This window comes from Pempheris klunzingeri, chromosome 3 (assembly GCF_042242105.1).
Source record: "Pempheris klunzingeri isolate RE-2024b chromosome 3, fPemKlu1.hap1, whole genome shotgun sequence".
In the NCBI taxonomy this organism is placed as follows: Eukaryota; Metazoa; Chordata; class Actinopteri; order Acropomatiformes; family Pempheridae; genus Pempheris; species Pempheris klunzingeri.
This window is the reverse complement of record NC_092014.1, coordinates 3315187-3337832: the sequence shown is the minus strand read 5'-3', so window position 1 is coordinate 3337832 and position 22646 is coordinate 3315187. Positions and strand designations below refer to the sequence as shown.

Here is a 22646-nt window from a genome sequence, read left to right as displayed (position 1 = left end):
ATATATTTATCTGCCATTGCTTATTTTCTACTGTTGTTTTCTTTACTTTTTCTTTTTTCTATTGTTGCTGCTGTAACGTGAATTTCCCCCTGTGGGGGATCAATAAAGAAAGTCTAACTCTAAGGTCTTCTTCTCACACACACTTCCAGGGTGCCAAAGGATACATTATTTGCTTACAAAGCAATACATGGTCTTGGACCCAAAAACATTTCTGATTTACTTATAAGGTCTGGGGCATCCTGAGCCCTCAGGTCATCTGGTGCAGGTCTACTCAGCGTTCCCAGAATCAGAACCAAGCCAGGTGAAGCAGCTTTTAGTTTCTCTGCTCCCCACCTGTGGGACAAGCTTCCTGAACACCTACGGCCTGCTAAAACTGTCAGCGCGTTTCAAATCAGGCCTTAAAACATCACTGTTTACTGTGGCTAAGAGTTTGATCAATAAAGTTGAGAAGATATACACATTTCATGAGAAGAGGTAAAAAACATTGTATTCCAACTTTATAGGCAACACTGTATATATATATATATATATATATAAATTTGCCTTGCCTTGCCTTTGCACTGTGGATGGCTGTCTGTAGATCCAGTGCATGTCCACTGCTGATCCTCCCACAGCACAGATCTGTGCAGAACTGTGGGTCATCCCATACCTGCTCTGCACCACTGCAACACATTACAGGCGCATTAGAAACCGCAATCAGAGGCGAAAGGAGCAAACATAAAGGTGCAAACTGTAAACATGATTGCAGTTCAACTGAAGTTTATAAATGTCAATCATAGATTTCCTAGAAGGATGTAGCACATTAAAGTTCATTTCCTCTGTGTGGTCAGGTGTGAAGGCCAACTGCAGAGGAATGAAGAACTTTATCTCATGAGCAGTTCTATACAAATACACATGCATATATATACATATGTATCCCATAAGAACCCGGACCCTTTTCTCCTTTAAGTAACATTATGGGGGATATGAAACAGACTAAAATGTTAAATATACATCACAGCATTACTTTTCGTTTCATATCAACTTTTACATAAAATGTGGTGAGGACAGGTTCGTTGTAATCTAGGACAGTATTAGAATCATTTAAGTGTTTCAAACTTACCTTGTAATAACAAAAAACAAGCTTTTTAAAATGAGCTAGTTGTGTCACAAGGTTTTAATCAGGCAGACCAACATTTTGGAAAAAGACATCATTCAAATTCTTGAATCCTTAAAGCTCCTTTAAAGCTTTATTAGGCTGAACAGACTCTTTTATCAGCCCAAGTCGTGCTTTATCAGATACTCCACAGCTGTGCCTGCAGCTAAAACATTGTAAAACGCTCACAGATCTCATATCAACATGCCAGCATTACACTCCAGAGTACCACTGAGTTACACAAATGTTAGCATGTCAACTGACATTTAGCATGTAAAGCTATGTTACATGCTACGTTAGCATTACTCCAATAGCTGCCGGGCAGTACTTATCTTAGCATGTTAGCATGCCACCACAATGATGATAATGTCATCAAATGCTAACCTTGATGTTAGTATTGAAGATCCTATAACATATTGTACCGGGGCAACTTTAGAGGAAAGCAGAGAATTTCCTTTTTTAAATACTTGATGGTGGATAATTCTGATTGGAGTAAGGGGGTGGACCATTTCAGTATAAATCCTAAAGTCATTGAGGCCTTAATAAATGCTTTAGTCCATGAGAAATTCTCTCATTGTACTGTGCAGTCAATGCAAAGAGCACCCCCGCCCCCTGCTGCTTCACAACATAGGTTGCTGTATTTACCGGCATCAAACATATGACTTTTTACACCAATTTCCATTTAATAACCACAAACTCAGACTGAACTTCACAGCTTGGCACTCAAGAGAAACACACATATTGATCCATTATTTAAGATAAGTGTTGTTTAGCTAAAAGGACAGAGTGACATGTTGTGAAAAACAGATCTCATCACACATCAAAATCTAGAAAAGTGGTAAACTGAGAGTCTCTCTCTGAAGTTTCCTCCAGTCAGCTGAGGAAGCTTGATAAATGCACTAAAATGTAAATGTGACGATGTGACATACATTACCTGAGACACTTGTTGCAGCACTTGAGGTAGAAGAGCTATGGAGCAAATAATGTGCATCGCTTGGTTACAGTAAACTACTTCAGCTTGAAAAGCATGTGGGGCTGGACAGAAAAACACCTTGTCAGATCGTTGTGGTTGGCAGAGCTGTACAAAACAGTTGTTCAAACCTGTCTCTGCTTCACCCTATTGGAAAACAAAGCTGTAAAAATATGGGGACATGTTAGGACACCGACCCATTAAACAAAGCTCAGAGCCACAGTGCACACAGTTGCATGTCAAAGGGAACATTAGCGGAATATTAATCAGGATCTGAAAGACTGTAATCACCCGACTGAAGATGTTGAAAGTAAACCCGAAAACATTTCAATGTATATTTCATTAATTTATTGTTTTGTGCAAAAATGTTGACATTTCAAACGCTTCATCCATCTTAAAGATATGAAAATAGCTTGTTTTCCACAAAACTGGGTTTTTGGTTTTGTTTCCAACATGGTTCAAACAAACGCACTTGTCCAAGCAGTCGATCCTTTTCACGACAGATGAAGTGCTTCCACACAGACCAGGGATCTCCACGAGCTCATGTCGGGGGTTTTCTAGGATCCAAATAAGGCTAAGAGACTCCTCAGTGACCCTTCCAATAAATTAAATTCCTCTGAGGAGCTCCTTGTGTCAGACGTTTTGTGGTATCGGATGCATTTATCTTTTTTTTTTAAGCATCTTTCCTCATCAAGTCACGAACCCCCGACTCTGGCCATCACATACATACCATCTCTGACTCTCTCTTTCCCACACACTCATTCAGTCGGCAGTGTTCTCAGGCAGACCAGCTTCTCTTCATCCTCTCCTGTGTAAATCCTTCCTTAAGGTTTCTTGTCACGGGTACTTGTCTCGACCTTTTTGGTCTGGTATGTGCTTGAAGCGGCACTTGTCGCCGTAGAAACAGCCTGTGGTCCGCCAGTAGAAGCACTCGTCTCCGTTTATAGGCGCACACCCTCGGGACCTGCATGGACAGAAGATCCTGTGTCATATAGGCATATTTCTAAAGCACTTTTTAAAACAGACGATGACAAAGCAGATTGAAACTGTCCAAAGATTCGGTATTTCTGATGGTTTGCAGGAGTTTGGGGCCAAAACAGCAAAGGTGCGATCACCTTTTGTTTTGCAGTTGGAGCGGGGAATGCATGAAAGGCCGAGATTTGGGGAGCAGAGCGTTCAAGAAGTGGAATAAGGAACGAGGAGATGAGCAATGTAAGCGGGGGGCAAAGTCATGCAGCGCCTCATATGTAATCCACAGGATCTGAATTTTACAGTAAGTCAATGGAGGGAAGGAAGAGCAGGGGTGATGTAGGAAAAAAAATTATTTTTCACATTTATAGCTTCATGAATGTGAGGATTTGCTGCTTGTTGTTTTAATTATTTCATTATTTCTAATGTGTTTTTACGTCTTGCTAGTCTTATCATTTTTACAAACCAAACAATCGATGGATTGATGAATGAAAACAATCATCAGCGGCAGTTCAAAATGAGCTTCACCTCAACCGTACAGTGCTGCTCTTACCTGAATACATGAGGAACAATAATCTGATGATATAATCTAATCATATCTGTAACACAGTCACAGGGGAAACATTTCTGCACTGGATACTTTTACTTTTCAAGTTTTCCTGATTGCATACTTTTGTTTTAGTAACATTTTGATGCAGGGCTGTAATAGAGTGTTTTTACAGTGCAGTATATCCACACGGCTTAATGGCACCATCATGCTTTAATATCTATCTTGTGAGTATCATGTTTCATTCCTAAAACCCAAACCATCACGCCGACATGTCAACATTAATCCTTCCCCTATCTTTAACCTAGACTAGATGCTAATCTCGAAACGCTGAAACAACTACACCATGTAATGTGTGTGCGCGAGTTCACATTTCCAAAGTAGGGGATGTTTTTGCAAGACAACACCACACAGATTGGTACCAGGCAGCAGCTGAGCTCTGCATTGTTCCTGCAGCAGTGGAGCCGAGGCTGCTGTTGGTCGTCTGTGTGGAGGGCAGGGTTCGCTGGATCCAACGGTCCGGGTACCTCATCACCAGCTTGCTGCTCCCCAGCTCCACCCCCTGGAGTGGAGGAAACAGTGCAGTTGATCAAGCTTGACGTAATATTCAAAGAGGCACAAGAGAAAAACTGCTGCCTTGTTGCAAATCAAAACCTCATGTGAAGATTCTTGGATGACATCCGAGAAAAATTAGCATACCTATCACTCACCTGCAGCTTGTCCAGCGCTCTGGCAGCCATGTTGGCATTCTTGAAGTTGACAAAGGCACAGAAACGCTCGTGAAGAACTCGGATGCTCTCTATCTCACCAAACCTGCAGCCATGTAGACAGAGATTGTAACCTACAGCAGGGCAGTGTGGCACAGGGGCCCGATTCACCGAAACAGTCTTGCTAATGCTTTCTTCTTAAACTCTGTCTCAAGCTGCAAATACCCGTCTCAATTTACCTGCTCGAGTTTGATCTCCAGATCATTTTTGTCTATTTGTGAGTAAACATAATGAGGGGGGGAGCCACAACTAGTGCTTGTGCTAACTTGCTTCATAGAAACGTGCAACTGAAAGGTTGAGCACACATTTTCCAACATGTAGTCTAACGTTCTCACTGAGTTTTCTCCAACCATCTCTTCTGTTCATTCTCTGTAGCGTACCCTGCCACAGTTTTTACTAGTACATGTACACACACACACACACACAGTGTTTTTACATTTTGAAGAGATCCCAGAGGTCTTTCTCTGTAACTTCCAATGTAATGTTCCCGACCCACAGAGAACGACAGCTCCTGCAATACAGAAAAGGGAACACGGCGAGAGGAGAGAGACAGAAGAAAGCAAGTACGTCCAACAAATGTTATTAGACGGGGAATCAAACGTAACTTACATTTTTGAACATTTACATTTAGATTTTTTATTCCCCACAGAGGACATCATGTATATTTTTATGTGTTTTGCTTAAAGCCATACAACCTACCCACTCTGGTCCTGCTGAGGTGTGTGCTTCAGTGCTGGAAGTAAGAGGAGATGGAATGAACCTTTTTAAAATGCACCTCATTGATGCTCTGTTTGTACTGTTTTGCAATCGCATGATTTTTTTACTAATAAACGACTGTGGTCTGCTGTAAATGACATCTTTTTGTCTGGCGAGCTACACCAATGTGCTGACACTGTATTTATCATTTATCATCATATTAATCAACTTCATTTGCAAACAGCTGTTTACTTATAGAATAGAATACATGTCTGCTTTAGTATAAAACTCAGTCTCCATATTTCTCTGCACCTTAATACTGTCCTAACATCAGTGTACCGCAAGTAGTGTGCTGCTCAGGATACATTTTATCTAGCAGCATCAGTGTTTCTGCTACTGAAGTCTGATATGACTAACTACTGGCGGTGCTGCCCCTGTATGAGCAGATGTGGTACTGCAGCTGGATCTTACTTTTGGCCTCGTGTGAGGTGATGACCGCCTTAACGGTGGTGAACCTCTCCAGCAGCAATTTACTCTGTTCTTCCACAAACCCCAACTCCTAAAGATGAAAAAAATAATAATAATAATAAATTGAGAAAATTAAAAAGACAAGAACGTTAAAGTTACCTCATGTATAAATCTCTTTTTTGAAACACTAAATCAACATTTGGACAGACACTCGACTGGTTGAGATTCTAAGAAATTAAATCAACTCCCCAAAAAATCACATGCAAGAACGGTACGCCTGCAGTGTTGAAATAATAATAACTTTATTTGTATAGCACCTTTAAGAACAGAGATTGCAAAGTGCTTTGATAGAACCAGATACTTGAATATCAGGGCATCAGAGCCCCACAGTGAGGCCAAACAAAACAATTAATTTAGGACAAGAAGAAAATAGGCAAAGACAAAAGCAAGAGAGAGAAAGTGGGAGAGAAATAGAACATAATATAAATACCTACATGCAAAAATAAGAGCAATAATAAAAACAATAAAAACTAAAATTAAATCAGTTAATAAATGAGTGAATAAAGAGACCAGCACTGAGGAAAAAGATGTAAAAGCCTCATCTCAAAGTCGAGGGGCCCTGATGGCAGAAGCACCGCCATCTTTAGATTTAAGCCTCGGCTTAGATTTAAGCCTCGGCCAGCTGGGCCCCCGTCTGAGGATCTGAAGCGGCTAAATGAACTGATTCCAGCTCCTGAGCTAACGTGCAGGCCTCAGTTGCATTGACTCGGAGGAAGCCGCACCTTCCAGACTCACCATGAGCTGCAGGACTCGGCAGGTAAAGAGTTTACTGGATGCTTCCTTGCAGTGCTGATCCAGCTTCAACACCTGCTCCATGGCCTTCTCTGCCTCGCTGTACCGCTGCAATACACAAACACAAACACAGGCGTCAGCAGCTAGACACCAAAACACATGACAATACACTTGCTTGATGAAGCAAGAATGGAAATTATTACTGTTTGGTTGGAAGGTATCAGTGTGTTGTGCAGCAGGTGCTGACCTTTAACCCCATCAGAGCACAGCCCTTTCTGAAGTATCCCTTCGGCCAATCGGGGGCCAGCTGAATGGACCTCTGAGCATCTGTTAGGGCAGAGGAGTACTGCTCCAGGCACCAGTAACAGTAAGACCGATTTCCATAGAACCTGAGAGACCACAGAGTGACATAGATGGAGGTATTTATTTAAATGAACAGGAAGGTGGTACAATCAGGGCAGGACAGGGTTGGTGTAGTTGAGCTGGGGTCACCTGTGGTCCTTGGGGTCACAGTAGATGGCTTCTGTAAACATGTCCACTGCCTGGCTGTACTGGCCTTGGCCGAACATCTGAATGCCCTGCACTAGAACACACACACACACACATTTGCATTTTGTCTTGGGCACCATGAGTAGAAGATAAGAGCGACCTTGAGTGAGTAGCAGACTCCTCTGATAGTGTTTAAAAATAGTGCACTTCAACCCAGAAATGCCCGCTTGTCTCCCCACCATCTTCTTTCTCGGCAGAGGTGTGATCAGGGAGGATGTGGGTTTAAGCTTGTGCTGTGAACTGTGTCTGTGTATACATCCTGGACTGAGACATCTCTGATCAGATGTTGGATTGAAGTTGTTCACATCACACTCCTTCAAACATGGTTCTTTCTACCAAGACGAAATCTAAAAAAGGAGAGAGAACCGACGAGTCACCTGTAAGAGACTCCCCCCTCCTCTTCATTTCTTCTGTGTTCCCCACCTGCAATTACAACAGACAGCTTTGTTAGTACAGTTAAAGCAATGCTGATTTCACGTCTTCAGCAAAAAAAGAACAAATCGGTCAGTAAGATGTGTTTGGAGTATTATATTTACGTCCTTCCAAAAGGACAGAAGAAGTTTGAAGGCAGGATAAACGGCTACGCACTAGGTGAATGGATGGAACAGCTGTATACTTATACCTGGCTGCTCCTGGCCTCGTTCTCCTTGTTCTCTCTGGAGATCTGTGCCGTTCTGTTCTTCAGGGCTTTGAGTTTGATTTGGCTGGCAGCTTTGGCCACAAATGCACTGCTGACGTCCCACTCCGGCTCCTGGAAACACCAGGGAGAACACTTTATACAAAAGAGCCTGACCAAATGTGGAAAGACGCCGGCTGTGACGAAACGCTGATTAAAATGTTTAGTAAATCAACTTGGTGGTTGCTTGTGTGTCTTGAGATGTTTTGCCATAGTCTGCAATATTTGCTTAATGTACTCACACACCACCATTTATTTCATTCTGAAGAAATGAATGATGTACTTGTGTACCTCCTCTGAGGTCCTGTGGTGCAGCTGGAGGTTGCTCTTGTTTGTTGTGGTCACAAAGGCAGGGACCGACTCAGGGCTGCATTTGTTCCTGGGACGAACGGCCGTCCATTGCTTCTCTTCTTTCGATTCCTCCTCACTGTCACTTTCTGACACCGCTCCAGCCGCTTCCTCTTCCTGTTAAAGGTTAAAATTATTACCAAAAAATGTGACTCAGAAGAAGAAGTCCCACATTCTTAGTGGGGGTTTTTGGTGGTATTATGTAACATGAGGGCAAAACTGTTTTTACAAAGGAATGTTGATGCATTTAAAATATAACATGCCGATTAGAAAGTGATAGTGGATTTGTTGTTTGGACAAAATCATAAAGTAACTTAGTGTTGGATTTGGTTCCCCTGTATTTTCAAATAGACCTCGATTGTCAGGTGCCTGCTTTTACTTATTCCCCAGTTTAAACCAGTTAATATAAACATGCACTATGTGTACAAATGCACCTGAATGCAAGCAAACATATGGACATAAAGATGATTCTATAAACATATGGCACCATACAAGCTCTGCAAGGCTTTGTGCATTGACGAAATAGAGAAATAACAATAAGTAAGTTAGTTAAGTTTATTTAGAATAGCACCTTTCAAGATCATAAAAGGTGAAAATGGTTAAAATAAGACCATAAAAATAGTAAAAACATACAAACAAAGCTTAAAAATACACAAGGTTACAAACACAGACAAAATAAATGAGTCTTTAGCTGCTTTTTAAAGATGTTTATAGGAAGGGTGCTCCACTTCAAAGATCACTTTCTGACTGATCACGTTTAGGCCCTTGTGTTCTCACCTGCTCCGACACATCCTCTGTCTTCTCCTCTCTCTCCAGTTTCTTCCGTTCCTTCTGCCTCTGAAAGGAGAGCATGGACACGGTGGCTGTGGGATGGCACAAAGACAAGCAGGGACACAGGTGTGGAAGCAGATATGCGGTCGAAGGCGTGTCAACCGCTAAAAAGCGGGGAAAGCGAAGTGTGGGGAAAAAAAGTCATGAAGAAGGTGTGGTGAAATGTATGAAACAAGTGGAGCAACAGGTGAGTACATAAGGGTGGGGTAACAGGTGTGGTGATGTGGGGGATATAGGAGAAACATTCATTTCAGTTAGTAGAGGAATCACACACGCAACACGAGCTGCAACACGCTCTTATTATTATTACTTATTCTATTTACTGTGAGCACACTGGAGGCTGAGCATAGACTGTGTATAATGATGGAAGACGCACCTCCACTTCCTCCCTCTGTATAAATGATATTTGTTTGACGTGCCGGCTGATTTTGTTTTAGTTTGGCCCATCTGTTATCATGGAGGGAGCAGGCTTTATAGCCAAGAAAGATCGATAGAGATGTTGTTGATGTGGAGATGTGTTTACATGGACATGTATCAGTATATTTAGTTTTTACTGGGTTTGTGAAGCGTCCCGTTTTTGTGTGTTTGGGCATGAAAACGTCATGTCAAAATTTCAGAAAGCTGGATACACCTTTATCCTGGTTTTGACAAATCCAGATAACTAGCTGGAGAATGAAACAGGCATATTGTTGCATGTGTACACTTTATCCAGGTTTCTGGCCACTGCTGACTACCAAAGATGCAGCTTCAACCAAGTGATGCAACAGAAACTTCCACTTCCAGAGTGATGAAGAAAGAGTTCTGTCTTTTGGTGATAAAAGATGACTATACTACCAAAGCAGTTGACCTCTTCCGGTCTGCAGTATACAGGTTACAGAACACGTACAGCGAAGGGGCAATTCAACGGTCTCAAAATTTGCCAGATAAAAACCATGCAGTAATCTGTAACAGGGATATTAGTACTTATTAAGTATATAGGGACATGGATGGACAGATTTCTCATGTAAAGGCCATATCCTGAAATGATCAAAGCCTCATAACCAGGACACTCATGTCCATATAAACCCATTCAGTGTCGCACATATTGTAGTTTGTTCTGTATGATGTTTTCTATCTGAAAGCATTTCTGTAAAACTCACTCAATAAGACAAGAGGACACAAAGATATATTCTAGTTGTTAGAAGGTTTTTCTTCTGTTACATGTTGCAGGAACATGTACCATAGATGGTATGTATGCTATCCTTAAGTTAGCATTCTGTCTTCTTGGCTCCACTTTGTCTGGACAACTGTTTGGGCCAAAGAAAGGTCACGTCCATCTCTAGGGTTCCACCTCACATAGCTGAAACTAGATATTACTTGCAGAATCCACTCTATGTGGAAGCTTTACTCTGTATTCTTTAGTCTCTCCTCAGTCAGACAGACTTCTTTTCACTCACTTTCCTTTTAGCTCTCCTCCTCTCGGCTCTCCTTCTTGTTCTCTCCTCGTCATCCAAGCCCTCCTCGCTGTTCAGCATCGCCTGGTCAACACACACACACACACACACACACTAAACATTAAATGATTTAACTTAAGAGAGAGAGATAAAAACGTCTTTTGTGGGGAAAACAAATTCATGGAGAAAGATCCCTATGAAGCCAGAGACTTTGAGGCAGCATCTAGTGGCCATAAGTGATACTACACCTAAAAACACATCAGCATCAGCTTCTTGACATCACAAATGTAAAAGTACGTATCTGAAGATGAGGAAATTGTGATCTATGTTTTTACAGCCCCCTACAAGTACATTTAGTGTTTCTATTTCACCAGTAATTCACTTATTTTCTTACTTATTTTCCACAATAGTGTTTCTATAAGTGAGTACAAACTGATCCCTGATTTAAACTCAGTCTACCTGTGATGATCCTTCGTCTTTCCTCCTGTCCGTCGGGTCAGGAGCTCCATCCTGAACCTCCATCTCCTCCTCACCTGGCCCATCTAGCAAAGCAGACGCACACGTGATTACACTTCTATTCCTGTCAGTTTCTCTAGCGGTTAGTTTGAATGAATTACTGTAAAGATGGACGATGTTTTCAGTGTTTCTGTTTGTCTAGAGTGTGTGTGTGTGTGTGTGTGTTGACTTCCCTATTTCCCATGCAAAACTTGTGATTGGATGATGCAATTATGGGGAAAGAATGAGTGCATTTACTGCAAATGTTCAAAGAAAAGCCACGCAGATCCTGTTCAGACCTGCTGCATTAACAACCGCCCCTAAGAGGTGACTTCTGAGCTTATAGGAACTGAGAAAAGCTTTTATTGAATGTTAATATGGCCCCGGGCAGCTGTGACTGTTGAACAAGGGAATACTTCTCCCTTCCCCTCATACTATGCTAAGATGTCACAGCATTTCTGGACAGAAATAGTGCTCAGGTACACCGAAGATAACTGAACCACGTTATCACTCTAACATTAATTCTGTTTCCACATTTATTCTTGTAATCTAAGGCATCAGGTCTCATCCTTCCTAAACGTGAGTGGCTTAAGCACACAGATTTTAAACCTACTACATTCATTTTGTGTAAATACATTATGGGTAAAGTTAGAAAATGCTGCATCTTGCATGCAACAAGATTTTTCTGAGATTTCATTGAAATTTGAAAGTTGTCAATAAGGAATCAACTGAAAAATCTGAATCCAGAATGTGACACATTTTCGCTGCTTCTTTAAAGTGCTGTAAGTTGTTGTTAATTATCCAAAGTTGCAAGTTGTGCACCGCAACTTTAAGTGCATGTTAATATGGGCCGCTAGGCTGGCGTGGTACCACATACCAGACTAAGAGGTCACCATGCCAGAAATATCTAAAGGCCTCTGGACAGAAATAGCGCTCAGGTACCCAGAAGCATTCTAGAAATATTCCAGAGAAATGCTTCCCTCTCCTCCTCCCATGTCTAAACCTGAACCGTGTTGTCACACTGACATTAACTCTGCTGACACATTGACCTCCAGGGCTTTGGTAAAAACCCAGCTAGGCTTCAGGAACTTGAATAGTGAAAAGTTTCATTTGGCAGATTAGCACAGATCAGTTACCATGCACCCACACCAGCAGCAGCGAGAGACACAACAGCCGGTAGCTTTTCATTTCATGTGACTGCTACAAGACCCATCTGTTTTCCTTGCAGTATTGACATGCCGCAGTATATTTACAGGGGCATCAGAGAGCGCAAATAAAGCACAGAGGAGGATTTCAGAGGCTGTAGGAGACCCTGGTGGGATTTATTCTAAAAATCTTAGCACGTGTTAATGAAAATATTAGCACAGCATCAGATTTGTTTGTAAAATGCATGTAAACAACAATTAGAGCCTGAACAATACACCGGCTGAGCAGATACAAATGACGACATTATCTTGTTCCAGATTATATGGGTGTTTGTGCATACGTCATCTGTTAGCACCAAGAAATCCCAGAACAGAAACCCCTGTAGATGATTTAGCTCATTTATAAACAGTCGGGGAGTTTCTACCCTAATTTTTGGTGTTTTCCATTCAGAGTTTTTAATAAACAACCATAAAGAAAAGTTTTATGGGCTGAAGGCTTAAGTTTTTTTTTGGCTGAAAAGAATAGTTGCAACGAGACGAACGAGTGAACTGTGGACAAGTTAAAACATGAAACACATTTCATCATCATTGTTGTTGTTGTTTCCTACTGAGGTTTGACTGGAGCTCTTTTAATTTCATCGTTAAACGACACCCAGATAGAGATTTTGATGAGATCCTTATCAGGTTCTTCGGTGTCAGGATTAGTCTTAAAGATCCAGTATCGGTTGTGCTCCGAAACTAAAATTCTACGATCACTAACAATGTGTTTGAAACACAAATGGTTGATGTCATGGCCTTCAGACACATTAAACAAAAAGGAGCAGATAAATTATCTGCCCACATGATCACGCAGGTTTCTGAAGTCTCTGGATTTGCTTCTTGACTGAATTGTCTGGTGTGCGCGTCCTGAAATATTAAAAATTCAAGCGTGCTCCAGGCATTCGGAGCGGTTCATATACATACACTACTCACAAAAAGTTAGGGATAATCGGCTTTCAGGTGAAATGAATCTAAAATGCATTCTAACCTTTCCAGGTGAACTTAATGTGCAACTTTTGTCCAACTGTTCAGTGTTTCAGTACTTTCTGCACCAGCTGCTGTTCTCTAACAAGAAGCTTAACAGCAACATTCACAACAGGTTTGATCCATGAATCCACCAATACATTTCCTGCTTCAGTTAGAATTGGTATTTAAACAGTCCTCCTCATCCTGCTGTTCACATTCTGACATCATGAGACCAAGACGACACCTAACAGTTGATCAGCAGCACCTCAACACTGGAGGCTTCAAACAGGAAGTCCTCAGACGGAGGTGTTCACTGAGCTTAGAGGGTCACAGAGTGTCATCAGGAGGTTGGAACAGTGATACAGAGACTGGAAGAGTCACAGAAAGGAGAGGAGTGGACGTCCTTTGGCCACATCCCAATTTATTGAGACACTGAACATGTTTTGTTGTGGTATACCTACCACTGTTGTTAGATTTTCTTCAAATAAATTGTTTAAAATGAAGAAATAACCAGTGCATGCTTCTACTTAAACGCCCTACTTTCATGATATAATATCACTGTAGCATTCACTTTTTACATTTTCCATATATTTCACCTGAAAGTTGAATATCCCTAACTTTTTGTGAGTAGTGTATATTTCTTTTTAATAACCTTTGAGCTCTGCCACATGTTGAGTGCAATAAACGTAAAAGCTTTCATCTGCAGGCTATAGGTTGCAGTTGTAAGACTTTTATAAGACAAAAAAAAAAAAACTGCTGATACTGAGAAATTTCTGGAGAAATGACAGACAAAAAGAGTTGTGGAGAGCCAACATTCTTTTCCCTCAAACACACGCTGTTGACAGATGAGAGGGGAGGGACAGAAAGCTGTCCAAGAATACTTCACAAACTGTAAGAATGACAAGAAACTGAATCTGTTTGGCATTACGAGCCACAACGCCTCCTGATTAGAACAGTCAGCCCAAACCAGACAGGGACAGAAAGACAAGAAAGACCATGTTTGTGGGAGGACAGCAAGCTTGTTCGGATCACCATCCATATTTAGCTCATGCTGAATTATAGGTTTCTAGCTGAAACACATTCTCCCTCCATAGAACATGACATAAAATCACTTACAGCCTATAGAATAGTCTACCAGCCATTTCGCAGTGCGTGTTGTGCTCTTGCTAATACATTTATTGCCATTAATGCAGTAGCATTATCGCCCCTCCGACAGCTGGAAGCAGTCTATTAGAGTCGTCTGATCAGAAAACATCTGTAAAAACTAATCACGTAGGACTGGAGGGTTTCTCCCTGATTTTAAGATCATTACATCCAGGGCATATATCTCTATTTTCCTGGAATTCCTGACCGTATAAGTTTGATTTCAAATGCATGAAATGATTCTTAAAAAAAAATAAGATTCATGTGCAGATGTAGAGGAGCTGCACACACCAACACCCAGAATATCTCTGTTCACACAGGCAATACTGCAGCCTTCGAGGAGAAAACTTTGCTTTCCTGCTGGCAAAACTTGGTTTCTCTTTTTGGCAGCAAGTGGGCGTTTCATAGATATAGAAACTTAGAAGGCACCTCTTTGGCTGCTGCTGTATGCTGCCGCTATGCGTCTGCCCATCTGCCGCACTGGGACGGTCTGGATCTGCTTGTAAAGACATATTTAGATATGCAGACTTCACTACAAAAAGCAAGCGGTAATCAAATTCAACTCCAGCAAGTAACCAGTATCATGTTCTCACATTTACAACAAACCACATTTCATGAGAATCACTTCACAATCAAGTCTGCATTTCTCAGACCACACTGTGTTTGTTTCCTGGCAGATCTTGACTGCCAGAAAGAAAAAATAGCTCGCAAGCAAGTGAGCGGGTGAAAGTTTTGACAACCCGAGAGCATGATTTTGTCCTCAAGCAGAGATATTCTGCAGAGAAGTGCTGTGAAAGCATTTGCAAAAATAATATGCACGCGCAGCTGTTCAGGGCATGTGGATTTTTTATTTGGCAGCGATGTGCCGTCACAACGCTAGATTATGGATTCTTTTTGTATTAATGTTATCATTAATCAACAGTTATCATTACCTTATCATTACTTCAGTAGTAGAATTAGTACTATTGTTGAGTGGTAACTTATCCAGGTAGATTGGGAAACACTCCTTTCTTGTCTGAACTTTAGATTTAATCTTAGAGTCAACTAAGCACTTGATGATTATTTGTTATCTACTATCTGTTTTTAGCCGTGTGTCCACTTCTATCTTGTTTACACATGATTCGGTGGACTCGACAGGCTGTTCCTAGAGAAAGCCCACGTCTGTCCGCAGCAGTGCCACATCACCGACTAGAAACCAGCATTCATGCTTGTTAGTTTAGCTGATCGCGATCACCATCACACACCGTTACCAAACATTGGTTTTTGGCTCTCTGGTCAGTTTTGACGTTTGAGGCTATTTTTCTTCAATAACAGTTCTCTTTCTAGTTATGTATTTATTTTACTACACTTTGTCTATTTGCATCTGCAGATTCCTTGTAAATTCACATCTTTACAAGCCTGTTTTCTCAAAATTAGTCTCACTCCGAGCCAAAATTGTCACTTCAGTAGCTCCTACATAAACCAAACTCTCCACTTTTCTTCCCATCTATATTATATTAAGGTTTTTACAGAGAGGTATGTTCATATCTCATTCAGCGCCTGATTAATATAACACCTTATTCCTAAAAATATGAGGATAAACTGTTTTTTTAAGGGTGTCAATAGTATTTTCTGAATTATGGAGTGATGAGAAAAGAAATCCAACATGTCCTCTAAAAACATTTGGCTCCGATATGTCAACAAATAACCCGACTTCATCACGTTCGGATTATTGTTCTGCAAATCAGTGCATATTCAATTAGACAATGCTAAATTTGCACATTTATACATGAAATCTCAGGATTATAATACAGATGAAATTGTATAAGAATTCCCATCCGAGGACATGCTCGTGAATTGCCGGATAGAGTGGCAATCACGGGTGTGTAGACAAGGACAAGAAGACCTGAATAGCCCAAATGTCTTTCGCCTCACGCCAGTAGATGATCACAGGATGTGTGAGAGCCACACCCACAACTCCCACTATAAAAACCAACTGCACATTCTCACTGGTGGAGCCTTTTACTCTGTAATGTCTGTCCATGATGTTGTTGCACTGTTAAACGCTCCTCTTACATGCAAGATTAAACTTTGTTATAACTAAAGAAAAAGTCTTTTGACCCTTTCAAACACTAATTTTGACAAGATTCAGTTTAGTTTTACTGGTTTTCCTTCAGCATAGATTCCTAATATTCACCCAGCAGATGAATCAGCATGTTCAGTGTTGCCGTCGACTATGAAAGACAACACAACACAACGCTTTCCTAAGTTATTTGCATGAGAGCCTTGAAGTATTTTTTTGATATCTGACATTATGTGACACTGTAGCAAAAAGACTTTAATATCTGTGGCTTTATCTCAAATACAGAAATGTTAAGCGGTGGGAAATAGTCAAAGAATGAGCTCTGTGTAACAAACCATGTGTGATATGACAGCACCATGCGGTGAAAGCTGGTTCTCAAGGCTGCCGGACAGGGTGGCCTTGACGGTTTCCTCCCCTCTTTTAAAAAGGCACACCCATATCAGCACACATACCCATCTCTGCCCCCCCCCTCCCTCCCTCGCTCTTTCTCAACATCACTGTTTTCAATTTTGCCTTTCTGTTTATGTGCAGAGCCAAAGGAGAGAATAAGCTCGGGGTTGTCCAGACCCAAGAATAGTGCCAGCAATTTAGTATCCAACCAAAAAGCACTTAATGGTTTGGCTCCTCGGTACATTCCTGACTTGCTCATAGATCAATTACTGTGGTCCTGTTCTCTGGAACAAGCTGCCTGATGACCATCACGACCATATCCACGTTTAAAAACAGACTCGAAACGTTCCTGTTCTCACGGGCTAATGGGTGATTACTGTATGAGCGTGCTCATATGGTTGCACTTTTTCCTAACTTGCCATCTCTCCCGGAGCCTTTTTGTGCTTTGTCATCTCTCAGGATCCTGCGGTCGCGGTACTCTTGGCTGCGGTTCTCTGGCTTCAATAGTCTCAACTCCACCAACACGGAAAAGCCGCCCACCTCTGAGCCGGATTGTGTCCGAGGTTTTCTTTGCCATTCTTTGGGTTGAGTCACTGATAGAATCAACTCTTAACTAAACACTTTGGTTTAGACCTGCTGTTTCATGGAGCGTGTCTTTAGATAACATTTGTTATGAACTGCTGCTATATCAATAAAGATCGATTGATTGATTGAAATGCGAATTACAGCCACAATTTCCCCATTCTGAGACCAGACCAGTGTTTCTGCAGAACTTTTGGGTGTAAAATCTTCATCTTCAAACTTCATTTCATCACATTAGACATTTGGGTGAAATGTTGTCATAATCAGCTATAAATTCTTGAGTTGAAAAAAAACCGTATTCTGGGAGGTCACTATGACCTCTGGATCACCAAAATCTAACCAGTTCATCCCGAGTCCGAGCGGACATTGTGCCAAATTTTAAGTTCTCTCAAGGACTTCCTGAGATAGAGATAGAGACAGACTTCCTCGGGCAACTGCAAAACATGACGCCTCCAGACGCAGTCGTCAGAGGCACAAAGGGCATTAAATGAAAAAGAAATGAAGTGAAATTAACCTGAATAAATAAACAGAATGAATTGTTGAATGAAAAACAACAGAAATAGAGAGCGACCTGTCCACACACACAAACCAAAAGCTAATTTGAATGTCATAGAAACAAAACTACAACAGCAGCATTAACATTCAAAAAGGGTGCATGTTGCTTCTCTCTCTCTCTCTCCATCATTAGCTAAATCATTTCTGGGAAAAGGAAACAGGAGGCTAATGAGCTGTGTGTAAATCATCGGCCCCTCCTGCCTATTCACCAAGCAAATCTCACACACACACACACACACACACTCACTCACACTCACTCACACACACCCAAAGACATTAAATAAAAGAATGTAGGTTCAAGCTCTCCCTCTGACTCATCGATAGATACTTGCTCAACGTAGGAACGTGGAGAGTTTTAAAAGCACGGTGAGGTGCGACTGCTGTATCTCAATCGGAGCTGCATTAGTTGGGATTATTAATGTGGCAAAATAACCTGGACTAAAGGTCTACTTACTGGCTTTTTTTCTTGGGCTTTCAGCTGAATCTCACAGTCCTCATGAGGCCAGAGACACTTGTAGGCGAATGTTAAAGTTTCTTAGTATACTAAATACATAGACTGTGGGTGTTGTCGCCTTGTGAAGGAAGGGCAAACTGAGGAAGGCCATTGAGATGCAGTTGAAAGCTCTGGGGAAAACAAAAACAACAAAAAAAAAATCTACAGAACAGTAGAGACACTGAGTCCACATTATTTTGTCAAATCAGCGATCACAGTCAATACAGCAATGAATGAGGAAAAGCAGAACAACTTTAACGACTTTACAGTAAGATTTGTTTTTAATTGTCAGGCCTTTGGAATGATGAAGACCATCAGATGTGGCTGAAAGCCCTGTAAAAATCTACCTTGAATCAAGATTTTTTTTAAATTCTATTTTGTCAAATGAGGGATAACAGCACTGCACTGATGCAGCCTTTAAAAGTAGTTATAATGTAGAAAACAAAAGCTGTGCAGAAAGCTAGTAAGTAGCCCTTAAGTCAAGATTATTTTGCCACATTACTATTTCCAATGTTTTATTTATTTACAGATTTTAATGCCCTGACTGATTGAGAATAAACACAAGAATAAACGTCTGTATACTTTGTAAGAAATGCAAATTATTTGTGCAGAGATTTCATCGAGGTTTCTTTCTGATTTAAAAAAACACTCGAGGACATGAAGTTAAAGTGAAAAGGTAGGAAACTGATTTGGAATAAACTTGATTTAAGTCTGAAGAAGAAAAAAAAAAACAACAAACAACAGGAAGAGAACTGTGTGTTTAGGACGTCGCCGTTTGTCTCACCAGAAACGCCTCCAGCTGCAAAAACTCCTCAAAGCCATTACTCATTTAAAACCAAAAAAAGTTTAAGCACATCGTGGTAATATGAAGAGAAATGTCTGATAAGATGTGGGACACTCATTCCATAACTGATATTTACTTCTGTAAAATGAGGATAAAGTCTCAAACCAGTGCACATGAATACTGTCATGGTTGTGCATCTGATTGTGATTTAAAATGCCAAAAACTGTTTCCATGTGATCTTCATATGGGAATGGTTACAACTGAAAATAAGCGTCCTGATCTGCACTTTTACATTACAGAGGTTTGATGCTTTTGCTTTGGCCATGATTTTCTAATGTGCAAAAATCATTGAATTATTAAAAAAAATAACAACAATAAAGCAATAAAGGCGCCAAAATGACAGACACTAACTCTTTTTCTGTGTTTAAGGGACGGCGGCCCGCAGATTTGTGTAATATCTATTCACAAAGACCTTAATTAAACCTTCGTTAGATGAATGTCAGAGTTATTCTCAGTCCGGCCAAAACCATATGAGCTGCAGTTGTGGTCAAACCAGCTTTTGTACATTCTTGTGGGGTTAGTCGACAACTCATTTGGCAGTCAAATATTTCTGGTTGGGTTTATGACCTGCTGCCAAGTTAGCTCTGATCAAAGTAAAAAAAATAATAATAATAATTTGTACACATCCTGAGGAACACAAAGCGCAATTTGTTGGAGTTTTGGTTTGAAATCTTAGCCTTTGTTTTTATTGGACCAAAAAATAAGTAAAAAAAAAAGAAGAAGAAGAAGAAGAAAGAGTCCACTAAAGGACACTGTCCTGGTCTTCTGAGGAGATCGGTCTGTGTTTCGATTTCTAGCGAGGGCTTAAAATAAGTTATTGTCAGGTTATAGTTTGGCTTTGCAGACTAGTAACGGTCATGCCAAGTTCATGTCTAACGGGATGGAAGGGTAGAGATGGCAAACTAGATCCGTTAATTCATGAGACACCCAAGTTTGTTCACCGTTTAAGCCGCTTTCATATTGTTAGGCTTCAAGTCGGCTACAAATCGGAGCTTTTTGGAAAAAAAATCTGAATTTCCTCGTGATTATTATGACTTGAAAGTTGAAAACTGGCATTTACAGAAAGTCCCATATGACGTGAAAGCAGCATAACGGTGGGTTCAGGTTCAACTAAGTAGAAACACAAATTTGGCCCAAATGTGCCCTGGAGTGACCCACCACATACAGCGCCATCTAAAGTCCATGTTGGGGCACATTTCCTCATTCATCTGCATTAGTAGATTCCCTTATTGGTCAAATATATATAACACTGTGTTTCACGTCACCTCAGAAGGTTTTTGTATCGTGCACAAATTACTGTTAACAGTTCTGTTGGTAGTTCATCAGTTTGTGGACATATGAACAGGAACATTTATACAAGCAAAACCATATTGTTACTGATAATTAACATAATCTGCTTCAATCTGGTGTCGTTATTAAGGAGGCCTCAACACTTGGTCTGCATCTGTGTGTTCAGCTTCTCATCTCAGCCCTGAAAAATCACTGCAACAAGAGCCAGGATGGGGAAAACAACCTTTTTTTTTTCCTCCTGAAATAAACACAGAGCTAAATCTATTTCTACATTCCTACAGGCAAACACCACCAGCCTCTCATCATTAAATATTAGAAGTTAAAAAGTGACCAAACTAAAAGATGGAAGTTTAAAAAAACTAGCTTGTTCTATCATATTTATTGCTAAAGTAATATAGCATAATAAAGTAAAATAAGATTTAAATGAAAAATCACATTTTCTGCCAGGATAATTTGTGAAGACACAAAATAAAAAAAAAAACAAACAATAAAAGTAAAATAAAATTTAATTATAAAGTCACTTTAAAACCCCATTTATGCAGAAATAATAAAAAATATTAGCTGTTTCAGCAGGTAAGTTAGCTAAAAGCTGTGTTCAGGTGTTAGCACACAAATTTAGGAGTTAAATATAACGCCTGAGTATTATTATTATTATTTTTTTAATATTTTTTTTGTGTTATTTAGAGGAATTTATAGTTTTCAGCACGGGGCTGTCAGTGCTATAACAACCTAGCATTGGCTGTGAAATAAAAATAAATAAATAAATAAATCCACAAAAACTTGACCGACTTGTTCACTTAACGGCTGACTGGCAGCGTCACTCACCGCCTCCTAAGCCCAGCAGCCGGCAGATATCTCGGGTGAACTTCATCAGCTTTCACCGGCCCGGCATTATCCGCCCACACGCTCGGTAAGAACTTAAAATGTCACCCCGCACAACACGACGGGTTTCCAGGCTTCATGTAGCGCCGACAGCCCGCCGGTGAAGCTGCCGGTTCATGTGAAATGTCCCACCCCCGTCCCGTCCCGTCCCGTCCGGTCCGGTCCAGACTCCGCTCTGTCACGACGAGCAATGCTTCCGGTAACCGCCTTCCACAATAAAACAACTTCCGGGTGCCACCATCAAAATAAAACCACACACACACCCAAAAAAAAAAAAAAAGGATTCAAATTAGGTTATGATACTCAGTGTGATTTAATAAATAATTTTCTGCACATTCCTTTGATTAATTTCTCAAATTTTCTGGTAATTACTGCACTGAAACTATAGTTTTTTTAATTTATTTATTTGTATTTCATTTTACAACCTTTTATGCAACTCTTGCACCTTACGTTGTCTGACTGTTTGCATCAGAGACCAGGAGAAACCTTCATGTACTGTACTGCACTGCACTGTACACAGATGGATGGCTATTTACCTGCAACTCACAACATTTTGTACATTTCTATTTTGCTTATTTATTTGTTGGTATTCATGGTGGTGGTCACTTTAACTCCTATGCTATTGTAACACCAGAATTTCCCCCCCCGGGGATCAATAAAGTATTTATATCTATCTATCCATCTATATGGCAGTAAAGTCTCTCTCATCTTACCTTCTAGTTCACTTTACTTTATCTTCCGTAACACTTCATGGATTCCCACGCTTGCTTTAGATGTCTAGAAAGGATCTTATATAACTGAAAATTCTGGATAAAACTATGTAATTTGGTATAAATTGATATTTGCAATAAGTAAAATGGAAACAGTATCCAGATTGCACACTTATAATTAATTACTTCCAATTGAGTGGAGTTAAATAGTCAGTGCACATGCAGATAAGCTACATGCACAAATGTTATATACTGTAAGTCTGCAGACAAGCATACAATTCAACAAAGATGATAAAGTTTAACTTTCCAATAACTAAAACAATCTTTTAGAAATCCAAAATGCTTATAAACTGAGTACCACTGTTCAGAACTGTGTCTCCATTTTCCCCATAAGTGACAAATGTACCAGTCTTGCCAAGAAATGAGAAATATCCTGAGAACAACAGTCTGTAAGCCATGTGGTATTTCCTGGTAAGCTGACCTACTTAAAACTGGAGAGCAGTGGTCTCCGGTCTGGATGGAATGAATATTTGTGGGCACAGATAAGACCATCGTGAATTGCAGGAAACTACACGAGGAATGTAGTCTGTACTGTTGTACGCTGGGTGGTAATGCTGCACTGTCTGCAGTTATAGTGAGGAGGCTCAACATGGAGGACACATGTCTGGTATTAAAGGTACATCCACGTTTTGGTTTGTGTTATATTGAGATGCAATTTTATTTTTTGTGCAGCTCTTCTTTTTTTTTTTTCCTCCTAAAACCCCAAATATATCTATATTTGTTGTTTTACCCGGGTAATATCAGAAGGTAGAGTGCATGTTGGGATGAGTGCACATTTCTACAAACTTTGTGTGGCGGAAAATCTAGAA

The 22646-nt window shown here is 40.5% G+C and overlaps 1 protein-coding gene across 1 annotated transcript; it reads right to left on the bottom strand.

Moving 5' to 3' along the window:
- Positions 1 to 2456: 2456 nt before the first annotated feature.
- On the bottom strand, positions 2457 to 21208 carry LOC139198810 (uncharacterized). The gene is made up of 16 exons (XM_070827766.1): positions 21011 to 21208; positions 10641 to 10723; positions 10185 to 10265; positions 8695 to 8754; positions 7861 to 8034; positions 7516 to 7644; positions 7271 to 7316; positions 6837 to 6927; positions 6592 to 6733; positions 6348 to 6452; positions 5556 to 5643; positions 5088 to 5121; positions 4825 to 4899; positions 4332 to 4434; positions 4044 to 4183; positions 2457 to 3069 (listed from the first exon to the last, which is right to left on the bottom strand). Exons 1-16 carry the CDS (start codon positions 21054 to 21056, stop codon positions 2943 to 2945), a joined length of 1524 nt encoding a protein of 507 aa, XP_070683867.1. The 5' UTR covers positions 21057 to 21208; the 3' UTR covers positions 2457 to 2942.
- Between the last annotated feature and the right edge of the window lie 1438 nt (positions 21209 to 22646).

Excerpts from the sequence above, each read along its gene's own strand:
- LOC139198810 (XM_070827766.1), bottom strand. The coding sequence starts at position 21,056 with ATGAAGTTCACCCGAGATATCTGCCGGCTGCTGGGCTTAGGAGGCG. Across the intron at positions 7,645-7,860 it reads ACCACAGGACCTCAGAGGAG|GAGCCGGAGTGGGACGTCAG; the intron begins GTACACAAGTAC and ends TGGTGTTTCCAG. Across the intron at positions 5,644-6,347 it reads GCCGAGTCCTGCAGCTCATG|GAGTTGGGGTTTGTGGAAGA; the intron begins GTGAGTCTGGAA and ends TTTCATCTTTAG.